The sequence below is a fragment of the Oryx dammah genome, unplaced genomic scaffold (genome assembly GCF_014754425.2).
Source record: "Oryx dammah isolate SB20612 unplaced genomic scaffold, SCBI_Odam_1.1 HiC_scaffold_16, whole genome shotgun sequence".
In the NCBI taxonomy this organism is placed as follows: Eukaryota; Metazoa; Chordata; class Mammalia; order Artiodactyla; family Bovidae; genus Oryx; species Oryx dammah.
In genome coordinates, this window is record NW_024070200.1 from 34,709,983 (window position 1) to 34,722,215 (window position 12,233).

The following is a 12,233-nucleotide window of genomic DNA, read 5'->3' on the forward strand; positions in this document are numbered from 1 at the left end:
GGAACCAGTCTGTTGTTCCATGTCCAGTTCTAACTGTTGCTTCCTGACCTGCATATAGGTTTCTCAAGAGGCAGGTCAGGTGGTCTGGTATTTCCATCTCTTTCAGAATTTTCCAGGGTTTATTGTGATCCACACAGTCAAAGGCTTTGGCATAGTCAATAAAGCAGAAATTAAAATAGCTTGATAATTATTATCTATGTGATAAACTTTGTCTTGTTGTCTTGCAAGATTTACTGACATGTAAATCGAAATCATGTTCATGTTGACTAGTATTCAATACTATATAATTATAGTGTATTATTATACAGCTCAATGAATTTGCCCAAGTGATCTAAGTTTGCTCAAACTTGAATCTCCTTCATTAACATATGGCAACCCACTCCAATATTCTTGCCTGGAAAATCCCATGGACAGTGGAACCTGGGAGGCTACAGTCCATGGGGTCACAAAGAGTCGGACACGACTGAGCAACTTCACTTTCACACGTCACTTATATTTCCTGCACTTGATAACTATTCTGGCAGTACTTCCAAGGGGCATCATTGCAATCACTTAAGCTAATGATGGTAATCACATATTAGAAATACGATGTGGAGGAAGGGTTGACTGGAGAGACCAAGGAGGCCTACAAAGGGACAGTCTTAAAGGCATCAAAGACATAACTGGGGCAAGAACAAAGGCAGTATTGGGAATTGGTATGACAGATCTAGGAACTAGAATTCTGCCTTAATCATCTCTACATTCTAGCCCCATAGCTGCAACATAGTTGGTATTCAGTAATTATATTTAAGTAAAGGAAGATAGAATTTAATAAGACTTAACGATGAGTAATTGTTGAAGCAGTCTAGGAGGGGAGGAGTCTGGAATTCCCCTTGATCTTTGGCTTGAGTGGCCTTTGGATGTTAGTTCCCTTCACTGCCCTAAAGAGGGAAGAGGAGGCAGGGATCCCATGCAGCAGTGCTCCTGCTGAATGAGTGACGTGGCCCAACAGAACACTGACCACCTCGTCCTGAAAGCAGAGACCTACACAGAAAAGAGTGGGGGAGGAAAAGTACAAATTTTCTCTTCCTCTTTCTTGGTTGTGGGGCCAGTATAAGGAGACAGTGGGAAATAGACAAGGCTTCCTTCTCCCCTCTTTTCCTAACTTCTCTTTATATTCCTAAGACCTCAGGTTTCCCCATCTCTGCCACCACCTCCTCAGCCAATGGCTAGTTAATGGATAATGCTTTCAGTCTCTTTGAGCGTCTTGGCATCTCCAGCTATGCATCTCCTCTCCTGGCTTCAGAAATCTTATTTCCTCAACTGTGTCACCCTGGAGATAGCAGGAAACCAGTCCCGTTAAATGCATTCATACTGCATTAGTCATGCAAATGACTAACGGAGCCCTTTAATTCCCCTCTAGCTAATTATTTGAATTTCCAAAGGAGGGCTTTCCTTTCGCTACTCCACAGAAATGAAAGATTCCAGTCACCTTGTTGAGATGGGGGTGTGACGTGGACAGTTTTTCTGTCACCATTCACCAAGCCAGGCCCTGCCCTGGAATTTTGCTCCGGGGCCAGCTCTCCTCCACGGGTCCTGATTTCATAGGATTTTTGCTTCTCGCATTCTGAGGATGCAGGATTCCTAGGACAGCGAAAGTGGCATGCCACTGTGGTCCTCGTGGAAGGTGAGGCTGGTTTAGGGTGGCATGTCCATACTGGGAAGGGAGCAGTCCGGAGAGCACACTCAGTGCTTATATTTCCTTACTGCCTGAGGTTGAGAGGCTCACCCACCAGCAGCAGGGATAGCCCCGCTCCCCGCACACACAGCCCCGCTATGTGCTTAATGCCCTGTCTTCCACAACTTCAGAATGTCCAGTGTATAACTGGCACTGTGCTGCTTGCTTCCCATACACCAGCCCCTCATCTTTGTAACTGTGAGACAGAATCTTTGTCCCTATTGTATAGATGGGGAAATTAAGACTCAGAGAGAGAACGTAATTCACTCATGGTCTCATAGATAGGAATCATGGAAGAGCTCCAGATGCCTTGTCCACTGTCGAGTGGCCTCTGGCGTGGACGTTTAGACACAGGCAGCTTAGGAATGGGAAGAGTGAGAACCCCGGGAAGTTACTGGAGCTTCTGTTTAAATAGTCATAGTGCAGTCAATTCACTGCACAGTCACAACGGAGTAAACCGAACAACGTGTCACAAAACAGAAGAGATAGAGCTTTGTTGTTGTAATTCCCAGTTGGAATGGGTTCTCTGTTGGTTCCCCATTGCTTCCTATTTAAAGTCCAAATGCCTTTGTTTAGAATTGATTATGGAAACTTTTGGAAAATCTCAGTACATAAAAAGGGGGAGGGAGGAAGAGAAAGAGGTAACTACTATTGGTATAGAATTTTTCCTTTCCTTCCTGCTGTCTCTATAATTATCTAAAACAGAATGAACATCCCTGAGTGTCACAAAGCGTAATTTCCTTAAAATAGGAGCTCGTGCATGTCTTTTCAAAAAATAGACCATTTTGAATTTTCAGGCAACTCCATCTGTTATTGTATAATTTCTTCCATTTCTTCCTTGGTTATAAGGTCTTTACGATCATGAGAGTAAATAGGCAACTATTATCCCCATGGTGTTATTTTTCATATTTAACTCTGATTCATCAAAAATATATCTTGTTGTAGTGTATGAGGCAAAGCTGTAACTTGATTTATCTGCCCCCTCCCATAACCAGTTTTCCTTATAAAATTGTTGAAAACCCCTTTAATGTCCATTAGTTTGGGATGCTCTTTTTCATTATGAAAAATGCTGTATTCTGATAGATGACAGGGTCTCCTTCAGGGCTTTCTGTTGTGCTGATCTTTCTCTTAGCTATTAGACCAGTACATTAATAGTGGTAGTTCTGTAATGTTGTCAGTGGCACTAAAAATCCTTATCCTTACACGGATTTTTCAAAAATTTTCTTAGCTATTTGATGTTTACTCCTTCATGTGAAATCTAGAATCAATTGGTTGTTTTAAAATCTCATTCTTGGGACTTCCCGTGTTGTCCAGTGGTTAAGAATCTGCCTTCCAGTGCAGGGGATGCAGGTTCGATCCCTGGTCGGAAAACTAAGATTCCACATACTGAGTGGCAACTAAACCCACGTGCCACAGCTAGAGAGCCCACGTGTGTTAGAGCCCATGCTCTGAAACTGGAGAAACCCCCGACTCTGCAACTGAAGAAAGCCCATACACCACAACGAAGACCCAGCGCAGCCAAAAATAATAATAATTAAAAAATTTTTTAATTGCTTTAAAGTCTCATTCGTAGCCTAAAATTGCTTCAAACCTTTATATTAACTTCAGAAAAATGAATATAATAATAGTGAGAGGGTAACAGGCAGGAAGGCCAGGGGTCTCCGAACAGAGGAAATAGCCTGCAAGTGTCAGACATTTTTATCTCTCTTAAGAGGCAGGAGGAAACAAACTAGCAATATTTTTCCTTATCTATACAAATTTAAAATGAAGTTTCTCTTAAAATTCTGTGTTGCCATAGTGACACCTGGTTTCACCTGAAGTTAACCAATGCCTTTTTCTTATGGAAATGTTTATCTCAAGCTATGCTAATATACTATGCATTTACCCCAAACTCTGTCTTCAAGTCCTGCCTTTTGGCTCAGAACCTGCTTGATAAACCAGTATGTTATACTTAGATATTGTTCCCCTAATCTATGTAAATGAAACTATTTGTATGGTGATCTGCCCTTCTTCAAGATTCAAGTTAATCATTTTATGGCCCAAGATAAATTTGGTGCCAAGATTATCCCAAAATACATCTTATGGGTGAAGGGCCTGGTGCCATTCTGAGTTTTGAGACATTCCTTTCTTTCATTAACAGGCTGCTTGTGACTATATAACATCCAGCTGAAGACAAGCAGGGGGGTACTCTTTCTGCCCCCTTCTGATGCCTATGTCACAAGCTTTCTCTATCTCCTTTATACTTTAATAAAACTTTATTACACAAAAGCTCTGAGCAATCAAGCCTCCTCTCTGGCCCCGGATTGAATTCTTCTCTTTCGGGGGCCAAGAATCCCGGCATCGTGATTCAACAACAACCTTTCAATAGTCTCTGTAGTTGGGACCTTGATACACTCTTTCTTTTTTTTAGACTTTCTCTCTTAGTGGGTTTTTTGTTGTTTAGTCTATATAAGTTCTACATGTTTCTTGTTAGGATTATGTCTAGGTATTATGATTTTTTTTTTTTTTTAGCATTTTAAAAATTACCATTGTGAATGGGGACTGGAAAATATTTACCATATTTTCTTTTCGTTTGCTTTGCTGGAATAGAATTAAGCTATTTTAATTCTGGCGTATTGATTCTGTGGCGTTTTAGTTCTTTCTTTTGAGTATTCCAGGAGTAAATGAGTGCCCTTTTGCTCTCCAGAGCTACACCTCTCTGCATTAAGTCCAGATCCTTATCATGGAGCTCCTATGGGCAGGTGCCCACCTCACCTCTGTCACTCCTAAAAATGCCAAGCACACAGGAAGTGCTCGGTGTCTTTTGAATGAAGAACTAAGCCAAGGAAGTCATTCATGGTCTTGGGTGGCAGCCCCATGAGGGGTCATTCTGATTTAGAGCCTGCACCTCAGTTTTAGCAGAAAGTTGGGGGCTTTGGGCCCCAGGGTGTCTGTTGTAAGGCCCCAAACAGAGAGCGACCTGAAGCTAATTGTCTCCTTCCATCCAGATGGGGAGTGGTGGGGGTATCACTCAGGGGTAGAGTATTGACTACAGAGGGGAAGTGGTGGGGGTATCACTCAGGGGTAGAGTATTGACTACAGATGGGGAGTGGTGGGGGTATCACTCAGGGGTAGAGTATTGACTGCAGAGGGGGAGTGGTGGCTGGTTTCCCTTGGGAGACCGCACTTGGGGCAGAAGGGGCCAAAGAAGAGGACCCAGCAGAGACTGTAGTCCACCCAGCAAGTCTTGCCCTCCCTCCAGCCAGGCCACTCTAGGGGTCCCCTTCCCAGCCTGGAGCACTGTTCTTTTTTTCTAAGTTTGTTTTGTGTTTTTTTTAATGTGGACTATTTTTTAAAGTCTTCATTGAATTTGTTGCAATATTGTTTCTGTTTTATGTTTTGGTTTTTTGGCCACTGAGGCATGTGGGATCTTAGCTCCCAGACCAGGGATGGAACATATACCCCCTGCATTGGAAGGTGAAGTCTTAACCACTGGACCACCAGGGAAATCCCTATGGAGCACCTTTTCTGAGAAAGGGACACTCAACACAGACTCAACCCCTCTCCCATGGACCCAAAGCTGAGAAAATGACAGCTGGTTCTAGTTCTCCCTTTATGTCTATAGCCTATCTAATCGTCCACATGGTGAAGGCGATGGCACCCTACTCCAGTACTCTTGCCTGGAAAATCCTATGGGCTGAGGAGATTGGTAGGCTGCAGTCCATGGGGTCGTGAAGAGTCGGAAATGACTGAGCGACTTCACTTTCACTTTTCACTTTCATGCATTGGAGAAGGAAATGGCAACCCATTCCAGTGTTCTTGCCTGGAGAATCCCAGGGACTGGGGAGCCTGGTGAGCTGCCGTCTATGGGGTCGCACAGAGTCGGACACGACTGAAGCAACTTAGCAGCAGCAGCAGCATTGCCCACATCTAATAGAATTCTGTTCTTTAATTAAAAACATAGGTAATACATTCACACAGTTCAACCAGGAGAGCAAACTCAAAGGTGTACAGTGAAATGTCTTACTCTACCTCTGCCCTGCGCCATCCCATAACTAATAATTTGTAACCTTCCAAGGTTTCTTTATTCAAATGCAATCAGATATGAATATATTCTTATTTTTCTCCATTCATATATAAAGGGTAGCATCCTATATATACACTTCCACATCTTGATTTATTTAAAATATACATCGTCATAATTGAATACAGTATATGCTGGTCACTGTTCTAACCTTATATATATGTAACACATCTAATCCTTCTAATACTCCTGTTATTATCCTTATTTTGCCAGGGGGATTTTTGCCTCTAATGAACCTCCTCTGTTTTTTCCAGCTGCATAGTACTCTCTTGCACAGGTGCATCTTAATTTATGTAACTCTTTGAGTAGTGATGGGCACTTGTTTCTATTCTTTGCTATTATGGACTGTGTTACATTGTACAGATGTTACCTTTTATGCCTGGAGGTAGAGCTGTAGAAAAGAAATCTAGAAGGGGGTGTTGCTGGGTCAAAGGATAAATACATTTGTAATTGTGATGAATATTGCCAAATTTCCCTCTCTAGAGTTATTCATTGTTTTCATAATCCTTAGCATTTCTTATAGTATCATTAGAGAACACTAATATTTCAGTCAATCATAATTATAGTCTTTGTTAAAAACATTCATGAAGGACTTACTTGATCTCCTCAAGCACTCTCATATGAGGTGGGAATTACCCATATTTTACAGATAGGAAAACCGAGGTCCAGAGAGGTTACAAGACCTGCCAAGGAAAGACACAGAGCTGAGGTCATATCCGCATCTGCCCAGCTTTTTTCTCTGTTCCCCCTACCACTTACCTCAGTCACTGGCCCTGCCTCACAGGCTAGATGAGTCTGTTACTTAGATCCAGTGTGCTGAGGCTGGAGGCGTTGAAGGCTCATGACCCAGTAGTGACCCCCATTCCCCTTTCCACACATTTTTCTGTCTCCAGAGAAGCTTTGCTAGTGTGAAATAAGTCTCCTCTGTTTGATCAAGAGGCTCAAGCCCTGGGACTTACCACCTTGCGTAACTTGGGAAGGTTGAGAGCTGGCAAAGCTGAGGACTCGTACCTGGTACCTGGTGCCAAGACTTTGGAACTGGGTTGGCCAGCAGGCTCTCTGTTGGCATTTCTGGGACAAGTTGATCTCAATAATTGAGACCAAAGTGGCCCCAGCTAAAATCCTTTCTCCTGGCCTTAGATGGGCTTACTTGTTATTCTCATTGCTGGTGAGAGTAAGTTACAGCAGTATTTCTAGGGAAGTAACTAATATTTTCCCTGGTAATACTTTTTAAATTTATCAATTAATGAACTTCTGGCTACGCTGGGCCGTCGCTGCTGCACTACAGGCTTTCTCTAGTTGCGGTGAACCGAGTCTGTTCTCTCGCTGTGGTGCTCCGCCTTCTCATTCCACTGGCTTCTCCTGTTGGCAGAGCACGGGCTGCAGGGCACACGGGCTTCAGGAGCTGTGGTGCCCAGGCTTAGTCACCTCCCTGCGTGTGGGATCTTTCTGAACCAGGGGTCAAACCCATGTTCTCTGCCTTGGCAGGCAGATTCTTAACCACCAGATCCCAGGGAAGTCCTCCTGGTGCTATTTGAAGAGTAATATTTAATGCAATGTTTCAGAGCGTGGACTCTGAGCCAGGCTACTTGGGTTTTAGTTAGTTTCCTATTGTTGCTGTAACAATGTACCACAAATTTAGGGGCTTGAACCATTACAGACAGATGGTTATTTACCTCTGGAGGTAAGAAGTCTGCAGTAGGTCTCATTGAGCTACAATCGAGGTGTCTGTAGAACAGTGTTCCTTATGGAGGCTCTTGAGGAGAGTCCATTTTCTTGCCTTTTCCAGCTTCTAGAGGCTGCCTGCATTCTTTTCTTTCTTTAAAAAATATTGTTTGTTTGTTTATTTGAGTGCTCCCAGTCTTAGTTGCAGCACATGGAATGTTTAGTTTTGGCATGTTGGATCTAGTTCCCTGACCAGGGATCGAACCCTGGACCCTACATTTGGAAAGCAGAGTCTTAGCCACTAGACCTCCAGGGAAGTCCCTGCCTCCATTCTGTATTTCATGATCCCCTGTCACCTTCAAAGCCACCAGGACAGTATCACTGTGACCTCCGCTTCCTCTGCCTCTCTCACTCTCCTGCCTCTGTCCTCTTTCCCCTATGAGGTCTCCTGTGATTACACTGGGTCCACCCAGATAATCCAAGATAATCTTCCCATCTCAAGATCCTTAATGTAATCACACCTATCAAGTCCTTTTTGCCGTGTGAAATGAAGTGAAGTGAAAGTCGCTCAGTCGAGTCCAACTCTTTGCGACCCCATGGCCTCTACAGTCCATGGAATTCTGCAGGTTAGAATACTGGAGTGGGTAGCCTTTCCCTTCTCCAGGGGATCTTCCCAGCTCAGGGATCAAACCCAGGTCTCCCGCATTGCAGGTGGATTCTTTACCAAATGAGCCACAAGGGAAGCCCAAGAATACTGGAATGGGTAGCCTATCCCTTCTCCAGGGGATCTTCCCAACCCAGAAATTGAACTGGGGTCTCCTGTGTTGCAGGCGGATTCTTTACCAACTGAGCTATCAGGGAAGCCCTTCTTGCCATGTGAGGTGTCCTGTTCAGGTTCCAGGAATTAGTACTTGAATGCACACCATTACTCTGCCTACTACAGTTTGCTTCTGGACTCTGTCAGTTTCTAATTGTGTGACCTTGAACAAGTTATTGCACCTCATGCTTAGTTTCTCCATCCTTAGAATGGGAACAATGATAATTCCCACTCCATAGGATTGTTATAAGGATTAAGTGAGTTGATATTTGTGAAATGTTTATAAGTGTCTTGACACATAGTAAGTACTATGGAAGTGTCTGCTCGCTAAAATATATTAAATAAAAATATACACTCTCTTAGCAATTCTATTATTTTGTAATATATTTCATAGAAACAAAAGGGTCTATGCGTTAGGCTACATCAAGCATTGTCCATATTGGGGGGAAATGCACAAACAGAAAATCACTGGAATGCCCGTTAACACACAGTTCTGCAACACCCTGGGCTGCAGACCCATCCTGGTCAGAAACCTGTTAGGAACTGGCGAGGAGCAAAGGAGGCTTCATCTGCTGCTTCACATTACTCTCATTACTGCCTGAACCACCCCTTGCCACCCATTCCCCAACTCATCCCCCCTCCCCTGCACACACTCCTCCCACCCACCCCGTGGAAAAATTGTCTTCCACTAAAGTGGTCCAATGCATTATTAATAGAATGACTGAGTCAGTGTGGTCCATCTGGAATGTAATGGAGCTATTAAAGAATACATTAGTCCATCCTAAAGGAGATCAGTCCTGGGTGTTCATTGGTAGGACTGTTGTTAAAGCTGAAACTCCAATACTTTGGCCACCTCATGCAAAGAGCTGACTCATTGGAAAAGACTCTGATGCTGGGAGGGATTGGGGGCAGGAGGAGAAAGCGACGACAGAGGATGAGATGGTTGGATGGCATCACCAACTCAATGGACATGGGTTTGGGTGGACTCTGGGAGTTGGTGATGGACAGGGAGGCCTGGCGTGCTGCAGTTCATGGGGTCGCAAAGAGTCGGACACGACTGAGTGACTGAACTGAACTGAAGATTATGCTTGTAGACCTAGATGAGGAGTGTCCTAAACAAAAGTTAGAGGAGGAAGTTACAAAATAATCGTTTAGCATGATCTGATTTTTTTAATAAACATCAACCTGCCCAAAATTGTTGTAGGTATGAGTCAGTTATTTAACCTCTGAACATCTTGATTTCTTCTATCTGTGAAGTGAGGATAATAATAATTCTCTTAAGAAACTGTACGGAGGATTAAGTGGGATGAAATGTATCAAGTCCTTAGAATTCTGCTAGCAGCAGAAGAGTGTGACCATTTATGTGAAGTGGTTTGAAGAGCCAGAGGCGTGAAGGATGCACCCAGGATGCTCTCCTGGTTGCCTCCGAGGTGGAGAAAAGAAATTCAGAAGTGCTGGGTGCTTCTGAGGATGATTAACTCTGCTTTTAAAAAAATTTTTTTATTTAATCGGAGGATAATTTCTTTACAATATTGTGATGATTTTTTGCCATACATAGACGTGAATCAGCCATGGGTATACATGTGTCACCCCATCCTGAAACCCCCTCCCACCTCCCTCCCCACCCTATCCCTCTGGGTTGTCCCAGAGCACTAGCTTTGGGTACCCTGCTTCACGCATCAAACTTGCACTGGTCATCTATTTTACAGATGGGAATGTACATATTTCAATGGTATTCTCTCAAATCATCCCACCCTCGCCTTCTCCCATAGATTCCAAAAGTCTGTTCTTTACAGCTGTGCCTCTTTTGCTGCCCTGCATGTAGGATCTTTGTTACTGTCTTTCTAAATTACATATATGTGTTAATATACAGTATTTTATGGATGGAGGCTAGCTATTACTACTTTAGTAACTTTTTTATGTTCCAATAAGTTTTATTGGTAGTTTGGATACTATCACCATAACCAGAAACACTGAACTGAGAAAAGCACAAATGTAGAAACATACCAGGATTCAAAGTTTTGTAACTGTTTTGAAGAGGCATTTAATAAAGAATATTTAAAGAGAAAAAGAAAGCAGGAATGCCCTAAATCAGGCCCACCTTCTGTGTCCGCAGCATCTACTGCCGGGGCTGCTCCAAGCCCTTGTGCTGCTCGTGCGCTCTCCTGGATAGGGACCACGGCGAGCTCAAGTGCGACATCAGCCTGGAGATCCAGCAGCGGCAGGATGAGCTGGACACCATGACCCAGGACCTGCAGGAGCAGGACCGCACCTTCGGGGCAGCGCAGGCGCAGATGCGCTCTGCCATCAGCCAGCTGGGCCGCGTACGCGCCGACACTGAGGAGTTCATCCGTGAGCGCGTGCGCGAGGTGGTAGCGCACGTGCTAGAGCAGGAGCGTGAGCTGCTGGAAGGCGTGGGTGCGCGGTACCAGCGTGACTACGAAGAGATAGCGGGCCAGCTGGGCCGGCTGGATGCCGTACTGCAGCGGATCCGTATGGGCAGCGTGCTGGTGCAGAGGATGAAACTGTACGCCTCGGATCAGGAGGTGCTGGACATGCATGACTTCCTGCGCAAGGCACTCCACCAGCTGCGCCAAGAGGAGCCCCAGAGCCTGCGAGCCACCGTGCACACAGACAGCTTCAACGAATTCAGGGTGCGCCTGCAGGACCTCGTCTCTTGCATCACCCGGGGTACAGGTAAGCCACCATCACCTCATGGCTGGCCTGTTTACCCTGTGAGGGCTTGGGCCTGCTGCTGCCCCTCGGGAAAGGCAGGTGGAAAAGATCAGCCCCATGTGACATAAGAGGAAACTATGGGGTTTTTATTAAGTCTCTTGGGTTTGATCACATCGTAGGTTACAGTGCGCAGGATAAGTCTGGGGGAGCGGAATCCTGCAGCCACCCAGTAGGGTCACGTCTGACAGATTTACAAGACCCTAAGTATTAGTTGTGATCTCGTGACTCTCAAGGAAGTTGAAAGAGAAAGTCACTCAGTTGTGTCCAACTCTGTGATCCCATGAACTGCAGCCTGTCAGGCTCCTCTGTCTGTGGAATTCTCCAGGCAAGAGGGACTGGAACAGGCTGCCAATTCCTTCTCCAGGGAATCTTCCCGACCCAGGGATTGAACCCCGGTATCCTGCATTGCAGGCAGATTCTTTACCGCTTGAGCCACTGTGGGAAGCCCCTCAAGGGACTTAAGAAACTATAAAGCTGAGAACCATACCCTGTATCATTTTAGCCCCAGAGGGGCCGACCACTACCACCACCACTGCTCCTGACCCCCACGCCCATCCCCTGGTGGGGTGCTTACCCAAAACCAGGCTCAGTGGAGGGGATCTTTTGCCCCTTGGATGGCCTGCCATCTGGACTAGCTGCCTACCTTTGTGGGCCCTGCCTGGTATTGGGCACTGGAGAAGTGGGGAGATACAGGACCAGTTTCTGACCTGGAGTTGTCCAGTCCAACTGGGAGACAAGGTTGGGGCACATCGTGTGGCTGGAGAATGAGACAGTGCTTGGCTCTGTAGCCCAAATCCAGGAGTTACAGCAGCTTTCTAGGCACTGGAGGCAGCAAGGAGGCTTCCAGGAAACACAGGGGCTGCACAGGAGGGCCTCCAGGGTGGGGAGGCTGAAATGGCTCTTTGACAAAATCTCTGGTTCTGGTGTGAGGATGCCCTTTCACTGAGAAAGGGGAGGGAAGCCTCAGAATCTGAAGGTTCTTGGGCAGATGGCAGTGATGGAGACCTGCTCACTCCTGGCCTCGGAGCTAGTGGATATGAATTCATCAAAATGCAGTCCTAGCGTGGACATGCACCTTCTCCACCTAGGTGGTAACTATTACCGCATGTACAGGAAATGACCTCTATATAAACAGCTAGCCTCGGTGGTGGCAGAGAAAGGAGTTATTTTATCTTCCAGCATGAGATTTAGATTTTTAAAAAAACAGGCCACAGGTCAGAAGAGTATCATGGAGC

The 12,233-nt window shown here is 45.3% G+C and overlaps 1 protein-coding gene across 5 annotated transcripts in view; it reads left to right on the forward strand.

The window, feature by feature from the left end:
* PML (PML nuclear body scaffold) overlaps positions 1-12,233 on the forward strand; it is a 52,985-nt gene that overhangs the window by 19,036 nt on the left and 21,716 nt on the right. For all 5 annotated transcript variants that reach the window (XM_040257213.1, XM_040257216.1, XM_040257214.1 and 2 more), the window contains exon 3: positions 10,379-10,959. In XM_040257213.1, the coding sequence (XP_040113147.1) occupies positions 10,379-10,959 (581 nt within the window). The remainder of the gene's footprint in view (positions 1-10,378; positions 10,960-12,233) is intronic.